The sequence below is a fragment of the Chlorella variabilis genome (genome assembly GCF_000147415.1).
Source record: "Chlorella variabilis unplaced genomic scaffold CHLNCscaffold_1, whole genome shotgun sequence".
Lineage (NCBI taxonomy): Eukaryota > Viridiplantae > Chlorophyta > Trebouxiophyceae > Chlorellales > Chlorellaceae > Chlorella > Chlorella variabilis.
In genome coordinates, this window is record NW_005435087.1 from 885,936 (window position 1) to 901,263 (window position 15,328).

The window sequence follows — 15,328 nt, forward strand, 5'->3', positions numbered from 1 at the left end:
AGGGGGGGGGGGGGGTGGAGGCTGGGGATCACAGCAGGCCGGGAAACAGAGGAAACAGAGCAGGGAGCTCAGTCGATTCCTCGCCGCCGCAGCACATCCTGCGGCGCGGTCCGCCACCACGCACCTGACACCATGGGTCCACGCATGATGGCGCTGCCCTGCCCCGCAAACCCAAACGACACCGCCTTGACCCCCTCATACTCCACCGGCGTGATGGCCTGCACACGCGGCCAGGCCCGGGTGCAGGCGCACGTGAGCGCCCCGTCGGCAGCAAGACCCTGCCCTGCGCATGGCCCACCCATCCACGCCATGAAGCCACACGCGGCCATTCCCACCCATCCCGGGTCACGCACCCCCACCCACCAGCAGGCGCACCCCACCTTTGTCTCCGGGTTCATCTGCAGCACCCGGATCTCGGGGCTGATCATGGTGGGCAGCGAGGGGCCGTACACGTCTGCGTCAAAGATGCCCACCTTGGCCCCCATCTGGGCCAGCGTGTAGGCCAGGTTGACGGCGGTGGTGGACTTGCCCACACCTGTGCAGGGGGCGGGGAGTTGGGCAGGTGGGTGCGGGTGCCAGGGGACCGAGGCTGAGCGCATGTGAGCGGGACAGGGGCCGCAGCGATGCGCCTCGTGGCCCAGCCCTGCTGCCCGCTATCGCCCCCTCCCACACCCCACAACAAGAACCGCACCTAGCCCCTGAACCCCCACACAGCTGCCCTGCCCCATGCTCGCTGCCTTCCACCTCCGAGGCGCGAGGCATGCTACAGCGTGCCGGAGCGGCCGCGCGCTGGCACATCAGCGCACCTCCCTTGCAGCTGGACACGGCAATGACGTGCGACACGCTGCGCAGCCCGCTGGGGCGGCTGTCGTCGGGCAGCAGCGGCTGCGGCGGGCGGGCGTCCATCTTCAGGTCCAGGCTTTTCACCCAGGGCAGCGCAGTCACGTACTCGCGTGCCTGCGGGGCAGCCAGGGGAAGGGTGCGCCTGCGTGTGGAAGGAAGTTTGTGCCTGCGTGTGCGGCCCTGCTTGGCCAGGCAGGTCCGCTGCCAATCCCAGGCCCTGCCTCGCAGGCAGCACGCGCGTGTGCCAGGCACCCACCGCCTTTTCGAAGTCGTCCTTGATGGGGCAGGCGGGGGTGGTGAGCTCCAGGCGGAAGGCCACGCTGCCCGCCTCACCGTCAACGGCCAGGTCCTTGAAGAACCCGCCGTCCACAATGTTCATGCCAAAGTCGGGGTCGATGATGGGGGACAGCGCCGCCCGCACCTCGCCCTCCTTGGACACCACCGCCGGGGCGCTGTTGCTGGCCTGCCGGCCCGAGGGTGCACGCGAGGGAGAAAGGAGTGGGAGGCCGAGGTGGCGGCGGGGGCACAGCGGCGGTGGCGGCGGCGGGCAGGTGCGGCTCACCGCCTCGGCGGACGCGCGGCACGACATCCGGGTGGCTTTGGGGCTGCTGGCTCGGCTGCTGCGAAGTTGGGTGGCCGCTTGGGGCAGCCCCCCGCCCGCTGGGTGGGGAAGCACGGCCCGAGGGGGGGGACCTGCACGGGTGGCGGTGCCCACCCTCCATGGTGCCAGCCGGCCCTGCGCCCAGCTTCCCCTGACGTGCTGGGCAAGGGCAGGCGGTAGGATAGAAGGGGAAGGGGCGGGGGCGGCCTGGGCGCGTTCAAAACCAAGGGTAGGGACCTGGCCCAGGCAGGTCAGGCCTTCCGCGTTTTCATCCGCCGCTCGTTTATCCCATCAGGGTGAGGCAGTACTTGGGGTACAAGAAGGCAACCCTGGTGCAGCGCATTGGCAGCCTAGTGAACCGGCTGGGCCCGATACAGCAATTCCTCATTGGAAGGGCCGCAGGGGAGTAGGGGCAGCCAGCCACGCCTTCGCTTCCTCTTGCAGCAGCTTGCGGTGTGCAGCAGGAAGCGAGTGAACCTCTGGCCTGGCCAGAGGTGACACACCGCGAGCTCAGGACCGCTACGCCAGCAGCTTGGCCCGCTTGGCCCGCGGGCTGCAGCAGACTAGCGACAGCTGTCGCCCGCCGCACTGCCGCCGCCGGGATGGCCACCCGCACGACTGGCCGGCACACGACAGTGGCGACCTACAGCGACTCGAAGTTGCAGCGAGAAGTCTCGGGCTGGAAGCCGGTTGTGAATCAGGGCATGCACAAGGAGAACCACGCACCAGCGACGGCAAACAAGCAGGCTCGGGGCAAGCCCTCGGCGGGTATGGGTGCCACCCGATCCCTCCGCTGCATGCTCCCTCCCCAGCCGCATGTCTGGGCGTCAGCAGCATGCCTGACTGCCCCACGCGTGGGCCGCCTGCAGGATCCGCCAAGAAAGGTGGCGACAAGTGCTGTGCATGCCTCGACCTGCAGGCAGAACTTGACAGATGCCAGCAGGTGTGTGAATGCGCGTGCGCGGCCAGCTGCCGGAGCTGGCAAGTGCTCCCTTGCTGCTCCACCGGGATGGAGCAGCACTTACACTGTAATCTTTGCTTGCGCCGCAGGCTCTGTCAGCCAGCGAAGCCGAGAACCATGAGATGAGCAGTCGGATGGCAAAGATGCAGGCCCGGTGCGTGTCCATCGCTCGTCCCAGCACCTGCCGCTCGCACAGAGCAGCACTGTTGTATGGCTCCCTGCGCCTGTGAGTGGTGCGATCGGCCCTGCACCACGACTGGCCAGCTAAGTGACGTTGTGCCGTGCTGTACGCCTGCCCATGCTGGCCGCAGGCTGGAGCTGCTGGAGACCCTCGCTGCCCAGGAGGTGTGCAGCAGAGGGGCCCAGACCGACGAGGCCCTCCTCTCCGACGCATGGCTCCCCGCTGCGCGCCGCAAGGGGGTGCCACGCCGCCTGCCGGCGGGCCTGGTGCCGCTCGTGAAGACTGAGGCAGGCACGGATGAGGAGGCGGCTGGGGCAGCCGGCGTGCCGCACAGCGGCTGCAAGCGGCGTCGACAGGCATCTGATGCTGTGCATCAGGCACCACCGGCGGCAGCAGCAGCGGGATCAGCAGCGGCGGCAGCCCGCATTGAGCTGTGTGCTGTGGATGCGGGCGGTGCGCTGTCGGCAGCGCCAGCAGGTGCAGCGCCAGCACCCAAGCCTGCTGCCCCTCCGGGGGCAACCGTCCCGGCAGCTTCACAGGTGATTGAGGAGCTGGCTGGTGCCGGTGCATCATGCAGGAGCCCTGGCAGGCAGCCGCGGGCAGCAGCAGATGCAGCAGCGCCAGCTTGCACAGCCAGCACCAGTAGGGAGGAGCAGCCAGATGCAACTGTCAGCCAGCAGCGGCAGCAGAAGGAGACAGGAGAGGGAGGGCTGGATGGTGGCTGCTGCACTGTCAGAGCCGATGCCGCAGCGCCGCAGGCCACTTCAGACGGCGTGCCAGCCCAGGGCAGGGATGCGGTTGAAGAGCTCCCCAGCGCTGAGACCAAGGCCAGTTCGCCAGCTGCAGCAGGTGCTGCACCTGCCGCCGAGCCAGTAGCTGAACTGGAGAGCTTGGGATTGCCTGGAGCAGCAGTGCAGGCTACGGCAGCGGGGACTTCTGCGGGTGGCTCTCCAACAGTTGGCGGCGATGGGTGCACCGTTGAGCAGCGGGGCGATCTGCTTCTGTCGCCACTGCCGGGGATACGGCTGGAGGGGCAAGCCGCCAGCCCATGCCGCATCAACTGAAATCTGTAATTCCCTGCATTGTGTGTCTTGTTTCCTACCAAGCCTGGCTGATGCTTGTCACCCCGACCTTGCCCGCACCCACCTGCCTTCTTTGCAAATGGGGAGAACACTGCTTGTAGCCAAGGGCGCATAGGAGGCTTTGTGGTGGATGGCGCACCAGGACCAGTGAGTCAAGAGCAAGCAGCGTGCTGCAGGCTTCGACAGCTGGGTAGGTCTGTCGGCTGCGCGGCGGCTTGGTGGCAGGCGGGCCAAGCCACTGCAGTGGGCGTGTATCAGGGTCAAAACAGGACGGCCAAACTGGCATAGCATCCATGTATGCGAGGGACGTGCTAGATGGGGCAACATGGCCTGTTGGGCGGTCGGGCGGCAGGACGTCGCACGGCATGAGCTGGCGCCAGCGTGCCGGTTGGTTTGAACTCGACCTGCCGCAAATCGCCTCCGGGCCGCTTCGGGTGATGTCCACACCATGTCGACGCGAACTAGCGGGCGCAGGGTGCAAGCCGTGGACTACAATGAGAAACAGGCAGGGGGCAGCGTGCCGGCCTGGACTCGGCAGATGGAGGGATCTTCGTCTGGAGGAAATCACAAGGAGAACAGCAAGCCAGCGGCGGCTGGCAAGCAGCAACCCAGGAAGAGCGCGCCGGCAGCTGTTGCCGTGAAGGGCAGGGATGCGGGGCTCACGCGGCTGCCCATTGGTGAGCGAGCCGGCACGAATGCGCAGGGATGCGCCGGCCGGTCTGGCGGCAGGGCGCAACTGCCGGCGGCCTGTCGACGCCGCCCTGCTGCTGCTGCCTGGCGCCCTGCGCCCAGCCCCCTCCCTTTTCCTCCACCTGAGCTGCCTGCGTCAGAACGCTCTTCACTTGCAGAGGACGCCAAGGCGGGCAGCAAGCCAGGCAGCGGCAAGGCCCGCAGCGGCAAGGAGCTGGTCCCTGCTGCCGCTGGCAAGCAAGTGCTTCCAGGTGTGGTGGTGAAAACGGGCCCAGCTGCCACCGCCAAGTCTGGGCCCAGCAGCAAGGGCGCCTCAGCATCTGCCCTGGCGGCGGCCGGGCACGCGAAGCCAGCATCCAAGCCAGCAGGCAGCGGCGGGCGTGGCAGCGGCGGATCCAAGGATGCCGGCACCAGGCCCGGCTCGGGGAGCGGCAAGCGCAAGGCTGCTGCTGCTGCCGAGGAGGGCGCGGGCAGGCCGTCCACCAAGCCCGCATCCAAGTCGGCGCCAGCAGCAGTGGCGGCAGCCGCGGCGCCTGCGCCAGAGGCGAAGCGACACAAGGCAGCTGCGCCTGCGCCAGCCGAGCACCAGGCCCTGCAGCCGCGCAACACGCGGGCGGCGGCAGCACCCGTGCCAGACCTGGATGGTGTCGGCAGAGCAGCAGCGGACATGGATGTGCAGCTGCCGGGCAGCGGGGCGGAGGATCTGGTGGAGCAGTATGCCGCAAACTTTCAGGAGCTGCAGGTGCGGCCCTGACAGACAAGCACTGGGCAGCCGCGGCAGAGCTGGCGACGACTGCCGGCTTGCAGTCCCCGCTCTGATTGGGGGGCACTGTGGTGGCCTCGAGTCCTTGATTTCTGTGCCTGGGCATCAGCCCTGCTGATCCTGCCGCTGCTTCGCTCGCCCTCCCGCCGCCTGTGCCATCCTGCGTTGGGTGGTGCAGGCCGAGTACGGCAAGCTGCAGGCGCTGTACGAGGACCTGAAGGCTGCCAAGATTGACGAGGAGGTGGCGCTGCTGCTGGAGCAGCAGAACAAGCACGTGACGGAGCACGGCCACAAGGCGGCGCAGCTGGCGGAGCACTACAAGGCAGAGGTGGGTGGCGGGCAGAGGTGGGGGCATGGCGCGGGCGGCAGAGGCCAAAGCGAGGCTGCGGGAGAGCTGCTTGCTCCTGTGCTTCTTGTGCATGTGCATGGGCGCCCTGGCAGCCCCATGTGACATGGAGCAGCGGCACGCTGCATGCCTTGCCATCGATTGCCGCCGATGCCGTGCGGGATGCAGGCGGAGCATCATGCGGCGACCGCCGCCGAGCTGGGGGGCGGCGCTGTGGTGGAGCAGTGCCACAAGCTGCAAGCTGACCTCATGACCTGCCAGCAGGTGGGGTGGCTGGGGCCCCTGGGCTGCCTCGCCGCACACGCTTCGCACGATGTGCTCAAGCTTGCATTCGGTGCGTGGCAGCGGTTGCATCTGCTGCATGGCTGAGGCTAGTGCTGCGGGCGTGTCGGCTGGGGGCTGCGGTGCAGGCTCTGCTGGACAAGGAGGCAGAGTCTCTGGAGAAGAGCAAGCAGATGGGGGAGATGCGGGCCCGGTGCGCTTGGTGCCTGGCGCAGCTGTTGCTCCCACCACACCATCTGCGCAGCGCTGCCCGTGCAGGGCCTCCCCTGGCAGTATGCTACCATGCTGCTTGATCGTTTGGCAGCCTCACCGCGTGGATCCAGCGCCACACCAGCCGGCCTGGCGACTGATGCGTGTGCTGCGTTGCGCGCTGCTGCGCTGACGGTGCAGGCTGGCCTTCCTGGAGCGCTTTGCCCGCACTTACGACTCCTGTGACAAGTGCATCCAGACAGACCCGCCGCCGCATGCCAACGCCTCGGCGCAGTTCCCTTCCATCCAGGTGCAGGGCGGAGCCCTGGCCGTAGCAGCTCCGCCTACGACAGCAGCGCTGCTTTCTGGACTTGCCTGGCAGCAGGCAGCGGTGCATGCGCTGCGCCAGGCATCTGTGGGCTGGTTCGCCGCTCGGCTGGCGCTGACCTGGCGCTGACCTGGCCGCCCGGTGCCCAACCCCCATCTGCACCCCTGCAGTCGTCTGGAGTGGAGATGCTGCAGGCGCACGCGCTGGTGCCTGAGGGTGCAGGCGGCGGCAGCATCTACAAGCGGCCAAAGGCGGGCGCTCAGCCGGCGGCAGACCCCTCCTACACCCTGCCCGGCCTCACCCCTGCGCCGGGCGTGGCAGGGGATGGCGGCGCTGCTGGTGCAGCTGCGGCAGCTGACGGCGGGGCGCCCATCTCTGGCAGTGACATGCAGCTGACGGGAGGTGACGAAACGCAGCCGCAGCAGGCGCAGCCGACTGCGCAGCAGCTGGGAGAGCCTGCGGCGCCAGCGCCGGGCGCGGCGCCAGCGCCGGGCGCGGCGCAGCGCCAGCAGCCGCTGCGGCCGGCGCCACAGCAGCAGCAGCAGCAGCGCCGGCAGTCGCTGCAGCCGGTGTCTGGGCGCGTGGCGCACGCTGCCGCTGGGCCCGGCCTCCGCCCGGCCAGCGCCGAGTCTCAGGTGCAGCCAGCGCTTGTGCCAGGCGCTGGCGCGCAGCAGCGGGCGCTGGCGCCTGGTGCAGGCGGCAGCCGCTGCGTGTCAGCGCCGCTGGCACCCACCGACCGCCAGCTGCGGTTCTCTGGATCGGATCTGTCGCTCCATGCCGAGGCCGGCACCCAGGGCTCCCAACCGCTGCCAGCAGTGCCCGAGGAGGAGCAGCCGGCTGCCTCGGAAGGCGCCCAGCAGCAGCGCGAGGCGCCCGTAGCCACCCCACCCGCCGCGCCGACCCCTAGCCCGGCCACCGCAGCGGCGGCTTTGGCGGTGGCTGGAGCGGCGGCTCCCACACCGGGCTCCGTGCCGCCGCCGCCTCGTGAGCTGGCGCTGCCCATGCTGACGGGCCTGACCTTCACCCCGCTCAAGGGTGGCTCCTACCAGTTCACAGACCCACGCCACGGCTTTGTGTTCCTGCTGGGGCCAGCCTCTGGCGACCCCGACTCTGTCGGTGAGTCGGGGCCGGCAGGCGCGAGCCACCGCCGCATGCCTGTACCACCGCTGCGCGGTCCCGCAACAAGCAGGAGGCCAGCCTGCAGCTGGGGCTGATCAAGAGCCGGCATGGTGCATGTACCGGCGTATGGTGGCCACACACCCTAAACAAGTGAGCGCCGCATGCTGGCCCCGCCCTGCTGCAGAGCTGCCTGGTGAGGCGACCGATGCGGAGATCTGCTACCGCCCCGTCAGCCTGGGCACCGCGGAGCGCTTGCTGCCTGGCTACCTCAAGGAGGAGATCACCTTCCGAGAGTCGCAGGTACTGCATGCATTGCAGTAGTTGTATTGCATCATTGGTACTGCTGCGCGCATTTGGTGGCAAGCCCGCTCTGCCTTGGGGGTTACCACAACAGTATGTGTGTGCCCCATCCCGCGTGTGCAGCGCGGCAACTTCGTTTCGCAGCTGCTCGATGCGCTGGCGCAGAAGTGAATGTGCTTGGGGACGGGGGGAGGCAGGCGGCGGAGCTGCTAAGCCAGGGCCCAGGGAATCATCCAGCAGACTTTCTGACTGACGCTCCAGAAGATGCAGCAGCCCACTTGCTTGTGTTATCAAGCTGTGAATGTCTTGCTTTTGCTTTTTTCACCCACACTGCGACCATCCAAACTTGCTGTCTTTGGAATGTGTACCTTTATCACTTTGATAGCCTGCTGTGGAACCAGCATTCACACCTGGCCCAATGAAACATTGATGGCGGGAAGGCACTGCCAGTGGTGAAGCCAGAGGCCCGCCACCCTAGCCACTGCCACCCGCTCAGGTGGCCAGCACCTTGCGGGGCCCAGCACCTGCTGCCCGCACAGGGGAGGCGCTGGAGCTGGCCAGGCGCACAAACTTGCTGGGGCTGCGGGTGGCCTGCTGCGGGGGCTGCTCCGGGAGGGCCTCGGGCGCCGCCGGCAGAGGCCCGCCGATGAAGCCCACCCACACCCGCGGCGGCCCCTGCTGCTGGCCGCGCTGCGCGGAGCCGGGCGTGCCGCCTGCGGCCGCCGCTGCGTAGCTGGGGGGAGGCGTGCCTGGCTCGGGGCTGGCGGCAGCCGAGGCCGGCCCCTGCCCCGCCAGCAGCGCCGCGGCGGCATCGTCCTCCGCCGTCTCGTCCCCGGTGCGGGCGTCATACAGCACCCAGCGGCTGCCGCCGCCGCCCTGCTGCAGCTTGAGGTGCAGGCGGCGCAGGCTGGAGCGCAGTACCCTGCAGGGGGGAGGCGGGGGGAGCACGAGTGCAGGCAGCATGCTCTGTGAGCAGGCCAGCTTCTGAAAAGTGACTCGAGAGGCCCAAGGCGGGTGCACTGTGGCGAGCATAGCAGGGCCTTGCTTGCCTGTACAGGCGGTTGGCCAGCACCACGCAGTCGTGGCGCAGGATGGTGTTGCACCCCTGCTGCAGGCTCATCTGCAGGCGGCGGCGGCGGCGCGGCAAGGAACGAGATGGGGGCGGCGGTTGAGCAGGATGCCAACCGCGACGACCTTCTGGCGCAGATTCCCAAGCTGGCGTGGGAACCTTGTGAGAAGCTTTGGCGAGAAGCAGCCAACATCCCCCTGGCTGCCACTGCAACCACTCCCAGCTGCCCCCGGCTGCCGCCGCCCAACACTGCCAGGCACCCCAGCAGCGCCAACCACTTCCACCCACACTGCCAACGCCACCACCCCCACCACCCGCCTGCGTGCGAAAGTCGGTGATGATCTTGACCAGCCGGCCCCGCAGGTTGTCCACGTGGAGGTGGGGCGGGATCTGGGACACCACGCGCAGCGGGTCGATGTAGCCGCCAGCGTGGTCCAGCAGTGCGCCTGACGGCAGGCACGGCGCGGCGGGGCGGGCAGGGCGCTTTCAAGCTCGGGAGGCGCTCTCAGTGGCGGCGCAGGTGCGTGTGTGTGTGGTGGTGGGGGGGGGGTGCATGTGTGTGTAGGTGTGGTGGTGGTGGTGCTGGTGGTGGCAGAGGTCACCGGCACAGCTGCATGCAGCAGCAGCAGCGGCAAGGCGGCAGGAGGCGGGCATAGCGGCAGCGCAGGTGCCGGCGCGGCGGCGGCCCAGCGCCCGCCCGCCTCCCACCCGTCAACTCACCCGTCAGCTGCGCATCCCCCAGCGTCAGCGCGATCAGCTGCTCCCACAGGTCGTCGTCCCGCTGCAGCTGCACAAACTCGACCGCCTGCGGGGAGCGGGCAGGTGAGGGGCGGAAGGCGGGATGGAGCGGTATGGCCGGGCCGGGCAGCGAGGCCGGCGGAAGCGGACTCCAGCCGGGGCGACCAGGGCGACCGCCGGGCGGCCGCGCCCCACCCCAGCCCTCCCCACGACGCCCACACCGGCGCCCACACACCACGCGCACGCCGCCGCGCACAGCCGCCCTGCGGGCGAGCAGCCACAGCCACAGAAGAGCAGGGCCGGGGCTTGCCTGCACCACATCTCGCAGGCCCTCGATGATCAGCCGCAGCGCCTTCTCCGCCGACCCCATGCGCCCCAGCACATACACCATCTCGCGCACCAGGCCCCGCTGCTCGCACACCTGCGGTGGGCAGGGGCCGGGCGCGGCGTGCGGGGTGCCAGCCGGGGCGGGCGCTCAGGTGGGGACGCCGTCGAGCTGCTCAGCCCGGACGGGGTGGGGTTCGGAGCGGTCCAGCAGGGCAGGGAACTCAGCTAAGGCCGCTGACGCTACCGCTCCTCCACCCTCACATGCACGCTGACATTCGCCATACACCGCAGCCACCCCTGGCCATCACCAACACACGCACAACAGCACAGCACAGCGCGAGCGCATGCCACGCACCTGGTAGGCACGCTCCAGCGGGTAGCTGGGGGAGACCATCAGGAAGTGAAGGAGGCGGGCGGGCTCAAACTCGGCGTACAGCTCCACCTGCGGGGGGCGCACGGCCGCGCGGCGCCGGGCGGCGTCAGCCAGCCGTGCTACGACCACCTTGCTGCCTTGAGCTGGGGTCGAGGCGTCTCCGTTTGTTTGACTTTCTTGTCAAACCACTGGAACAATTAATGGAAGACTCTCATGTGGCTAGGCGGGTGTAGGTGAGGCCCCACCTGCAGCTCCGCAAAGGCGCCCCCCAGCTGCGAGTCCTTTTGGAAGAGCCAGTCGAGGTAGTGGTGCAGGCGGCGGTGCCAGCGCTGGCACTCGTCGGCGCCATCAGCCGTCGCAAACGCGTCCTGCATGCGGTGTCGGCGGGAGGGAGGGGAGCGGGGCGAGGTATTGGGTGGGAGGGAGGGGAGCAGGGCAGGGGTTGGGGGCAAATGCAAGGGAGGGAAGGCGGGCAGGGGCTGGTGGGAGGGAGGGAGGCCAGCGGGCACCACCCCACCGCCGCCACCGCCCACAAACTCGCCTGCAGCGCCGCCACCACCTCCCCGGGCGGCACCTCCTCGCAGTGCTCCACCAGCAGGCTGGTGGCCCGCACCTCATCCAGGTCCACTAGGGCTGCAGGCACAGCAGCAGGAATGAGCTGAGGCGCGGGGAGGCTCAGGCGTGGCTGGCAGGTCGCCGGCACGGCGTCAGCCCCGAGGAGGCTGAGCGAGGCATGTGGACAGTGAACTGGCCACTCGTCCGCCCCAATCCACAACAACAACGCCCAGCCCAGCCCAGCTCAGGCCAGCCAGCGAAGCCGCCCACCACCCACCTGCTGCAAAGGGCGAGATGCGGTCGATGAGGGCGTGGCGGGCAATGTAATCGAACACGGCCTGGCTGCGCAGCTGCAGGTGCAGCAAAAGGAAAGAGCTGGTATGAGTTGCAGCAGCTAGGGATGGCGGCGACAGGCATCCACCCAGCCCTGACTGCATTGGCGCTTCTGCACGCCAGAGCTCGCCCGGCAGGCGAGAATGACACGAAAACCACAGCCGGCCGCCTGCGGCCCTGCCCCGCCACCCACCTGGAGCATCAGCTTCAGCGCCTCCTCATGCCTCCCCTGCACTGTGTACAGGTGCGACGCCGCCTCCTGCAGCACCGGCCAGTCGCCGCTGCCGCCCATGCGGCTGCACCACAGCAGCAGCCGGGGGCGCCGCTCAGCTCAGCCCTCGCTCAAAGCCGCTCCTCGGCACTGGGCTCCAGCATTGCCCATGTGGTGGCGGGTCTGTAGGCCACTGGCATGCACCCGCATCCTCTGTGCACCGCAGCACGCCGCTGGCACCGCAGCCCTCCAGCGCACCGCCACCCACCAGCTGCTGCTGCCGGCACCGCCTCTCACCTGAGGATGGCAGCCTGCAGCTGCGGCACATCATAAATGTCTGGCGGCCAGCGCCTCACCAGCTGCAGCAGCACCTCGTGGTCTGCAGAGCGGCCATGGGGAGCAGCAGGGTTGGGAGGCACGAGCAGAGAGGGAGGGCAGAGGGAGAGCCAGGGGAGGGCAGAGGGAGGGCAGAGGACGGCACAGTTTCCAAGCGTCTGCCCGCTCGGCCCACCACGAAGCCGCTGCCCAGTGCATGGCCCGCCAAGCCCGCCAGGGCAGCCAGCCAGCCAGCCAGCCTGGCTGCCTGCCATGCACCCACCCGAGGGGTGCAGCAGGAAGGAGGAGAGGACCAGGTCGTAGGTGGCCGCCTTGAGCTGCGGCGACTCGGTGGGCAGGTGCGGCGCCAGCGCCGACAGCCCGCGCACCTGCGCAAAGGTGAAGGCCCAGCGCTCCCAGGACATGGCATTATGCTGCAGGCAGGGGGGGCAGTTGGGAGGGGAGGGGCGGGGTGGGAGTGGGCAGTTGCAGCACTGGGGCTGTGTGACCTGGTTAGGCGTAAACCCAGGTCAAGAGGGTTTCAGGGTGGGAAGTGGGAGATGTGGCAACCCCTACCTGCAGCCCAGGCCGGCCCACCCACCTGCAGGAGCCTGGGGCACAGCCCGGCAGCCTCCTCGCACCGCCCAGCTTCCAGCAGCGCCTGCAGGTACTGCTCCCCAAGCGCCTCCCGTACCGCCGACTGGACTGCAGCGCAACGGGGAGCATCCGCCGCGCCCCCAAGTCAGGCATGCGCCAGATGCCGCGGCACATGCACTGGGCTTTTCCTCAAGGTTGTTAGTAGGCCACTGCAGCGTGGCTGCATCGCCGAGGGCACATAACGGGGAGCAGCTCGCGCTTGCCTGAGCGGTCCTCGTCAGCAATACCCAGCGCCTCGGCAAACCGCCCGCGCTCGGCCAGCCACGACACGCGGTCGTTGCCGTCGCGAGGCCGTCCGACAACAATCTCCTGCAAAGGAGCGCATGCCGGCATGGAAATGCAGGTGAGCAGGTTGTAGCACGGCAGCGTTGACTACAGCGCAGACGGATGGCCAGAGAAGAAATAGATCCAGGTGGGTGAATGAGGCGTTGCTCCTGTTCCCCTCCCTGTAAGGGAGGGGAACAGTACAGTACAAGTGTGCTCACCGAGGGCGTGCACACAAAGTACAGAGGGTCCTCGCCGTCCCGCCACCACTTGTACTGCTGCACCTTCTGTTGCCGCCACTGCTGCTGCTGCCCCTCCACCCCCTGCTCTCGCTGCTGCTGCTGCTGCTGGTCCTGTTGCTGCTCATGCTGGCGCTGCGGCTGCATGTCTGTGGCTGCATGGGCGTGCTGCCCTGCAGCCTCGCCAGCCCCGTCAGCTGATGTGCTGTCCACAGATGGAGCGGTGGGCGAGGTGGCGTCTGAGGGAGGCAGGCGCGGCTTGGACGGAGTCGCCCTGCCGCTACCGGCCACGCTGCCTGCCCGGCTGCCTGCCCGGCTGCCTGCAGTGCTGCGTGCGGGCAAAACCGGGGGCTGGCTGCCTCGTGGCGGGGTCGGAGCGGCCGCTGCCGCCAGCCGCAGGTCTGCATCGCCCGGGTAAGAAAGCGCCAGCTGGTGCCAGCGGCGCTCCGCAGCGGAGCAGCTGCTCCCCAGCGCATCCGCCGCAAGCAGCTGCCCCTGCCGGCTATAGAAGCACAGGCTCAGCTGCTGCTGAAGCTGTGGCGGCGGCAGCTGCTGGGTGGCCGCGTCGGATGGCGACGGCGGCGTGCCGTCTGCTGCTGCCACCGGCGGTGCGCCACTGTCGGCTGCCGCGCCTGCTGCAGAGTCGCCTTTGGCAGGGCTTGCGGAGGCTGCCGCTGCCTGGCCGTCGGCAGGGCCGTCCTGCTCTTCTGCTGTGCTGCTGGCAGTCAAGATGATGCGCCCGCCGGCCGTGCTGCTGCTCACAGGCAAGCTGTCTGCGAGCGGCGCGTCGCTGGCAGGACCCCAGGCCAGCACGGCAATGTCCGCCCCAAACGGAGCCGCCCCCAGCGCGGTGCAGCCCGTATCGAAGCTGGCGACAACCTGGAGCGTTCGCCCCGCTGCCGGCAGGAGGCCCGGCTGCCCCAGGGGCAGCAGGCTGCCCACCACCCGCACCACGGTGACGTGGCGCGCCCAGGACACATACAGCTCGCGGTCGCCGCGCCACAGCAGGCCGCAGGGCGCGGCGGGGTCGGCGGCGGCGCTGGCGGGGCGCTCCAGCTTGCCCAGCCGCGTGTGGGTGGCGGTGTCATACACGCTGCACAGCAGAGACACCAGAGCAAAACAGCGAATTGCAGCAGGGCCAGTGGTTGGGCAGGCAGAGGAATCAGCAGCAGCCAAGGAGCAAAAGCAGCAGGAACAGTGGCAGCAGCAGCAGGCGCAGCAGGCGCGCCACCGAGTGCGCAGTCCCGCTGGCCGCCTGGTGCTGGTGCGGCAGAGTGACCCACCGCAGCCCGGTGTCGGTGGTCCAAGCCAGCAGGGTGCCGCTCATGCGGGCGCAGCGCAGCGGGCCCCTGCCCGTGAACAGCGCCGTCTCCTTGTTGCCCAGCCAGCCCTGCTGGCAGCCAGCCGGGTTCCGGCAGGGTTCAGGCCAGAGGTGCAGGCAGTGCTGCGCGCTGCCGGGCACGCTTCCCACCGGCCTCCCGGTCGCAAAGGCAGGCCGGGCCAAGCAGGCTGTCTGTGAGCTGAGAGTGCAAAGCCGCCCCACCTTGGAGCTGAGCACGAGGGCGCCGCCAGCCGTGCCGTACACCAGCTCTCGCGTCTTGCGGCTGGCATAGCGCGGCTCCAGTGCCACGGTCTGCAGGGCGGGCACATGTGGGATGCGACATGTACCAAAGGCGACCTGGAAACTTCAGCCAGCCGTGCCACAAGGCAGCCGGCGAGGTTCCTCGTGCATCACATGCCAGGTGCGAGAGGCAGCAGGCGAGGGGGGATGCCCACCGTGACGGGCTGCCCGATCTTCAGCCGCTGCACCTCCTCGCTATACAGCCCGTACACCTGCCGCAGGGGCGGCAGCAGCAATGACCGTCACACCGGGGGCAGCAGGGCAGCAGGCAGGGGCACTGTGAAGCGATGGAACTGGTCCGAGCGTGCGTAAGAGGCATGGTGAGCGCCTGCCCAGTCGCGCATGCTGCCTCACAGGCTGCGCCTTTCCGGCCAGTCCCCTCCCTGCTGCTCTACAAGCAGCATGGGCAGGCAGGCAGGCAGGGCTGAGCTGGCATGCCAGCTGGGCAGGCGCACCGCGACGGTTCTGTCTGCGGAGCCGCTGGCCAGGAACTCTGCGCCGCCATCAAAGCTCAGGTCAGTGACCTCCCGGGAGTGCTCCCTGAACTCCCTGACCTGCAGGGGAGCGCAGGAAAGGGAAGGAAAATGGCCTTGCCTGGCACCAACTCTTGGCGAACGGGAGTGGCGGTGGCGGCATGGCGGCGTGGAGGGCAAGGATGCAGTACGGCGCAGTGGCTCCCCCCCGCCACTCGCCTGATTCCCCAGGTGGTCTAGCAGCTGCACCGACCCGTCCCGGCGCCCCACCGCCAGCACTTTGTCCGAGACGCACAGGCGGGTTATGGCCGAGTGCAGGGTTTGTGCCCGGGGCGATCCAGAGTCCAGGGCCTCATATTTGAGGCGGGGCTCATGCTCCTGGGCGTCGATCGCTTTGCCAGGCGTAGCAGGGCTGCCCTCTGCGGCGTCCGCCTCGCTGCTGGACATGTGGGGTTAACACATTAGCAT

The 15,328-nt window shown here is 68.9% G+C and overlaps 3 protein-coding genes across 3 annotated transcripts in view; 1 reads left to right on the forward strand and 2 right to left on the reverse strand.

Annotated features, from left to right (window-relative positions):
• CHLNCDRAFT_133105 (hypothetical protein) overlaps positions 1-1,432 on the reverse strand; it is a gene marked incomplete at both ends in the record, with an annotated part of 3,396 nt that extends 1,964 nt beyond the window's left edge. The window contains 5 exons of the mRNA XM_005852021.1: positions 125-218; positions 381-535; positions 807-957; positions 1,100-1,306; positions 1,406-1,432. Of these exons, the coding sequence (XP_005852083.1) occupies positions 125-218; positions 381-535; positions 807-957; positions 1,100-1,306; positions 1,406-1,432 (634 nt within the window). The remainder of the gene's footprint in view (positions 1-124; positions 219-380; positions 536-806; positions 958-1,099; positions 1,307-1,405) is intronic.
• Positions 1,433-2,046: 614 nt separating this feature from the next.
• CHLNCDRAFT_133106 (hypothetical protein) lies at positions 2,047-7,856 on the forward strand (the record flags this gene model as incomplete). Its single annotated transcript, XM_005851678.1, has 12 exons — positions 2,047-2,212; positions 2,314-2,387; positions 2,495-2,559; positions 2,717-3,063; positions 4,517-5,100; positions 5,300-5,449; positions 5,636-5,731; positions 5,878-5,942; positions 6,140-6,248; positions 6,437-7,382; positions 7,570-7,685; positions 7,809-7,856. The coding sequence occupies 12 exons, from the start codon at positions 2,047-2,049 to the stop codon at positions 7,854-7,856; spliced, it is 2,766 nt and encodes a 921-aa protein (XP_005851740.1).
• Positions 7,857-8,177: 321 nt separating this feature from the next.
• On the reverse strand, positions 8,178-15,307 carry CHLNCDRAFT_133107 (hypothetical protein; the record flags this gene model as incomplete). Its single annotated transcript, XM_005852022.1, has 20 exons — positions 8,178-8,607; positions 8,741-8,805; positions 9,043-9,200; positions 9,475-9,559; positions 9,728-9,913; positions 10,175-10,261; positions 10,438-10,560; positions 10,710-10,825; positions 11,025-11,097; positions 11,274-11,376; positions 11,589-11,670; positions 11,890-12,040; positions 12,208-12,311; positions 12,491-12,572; positions 12,749-13,859; positions 14,050-14,156; positions 14,310-14,399; positions 14,543-14,599; positions 14,843-14,941; positions 15,131-15,307. The coding sequence occupies 20 exons, from the start codon at positions 15,305-15,307 to the stop codon at positions 8,178-8,180; spliced, it is 3,486 nt and encodes a 1,161-aa protein (XP_005852084.1).
• Between the last annotated feature and the right edge of the window lie 21 nt (positions 15,308-15,328).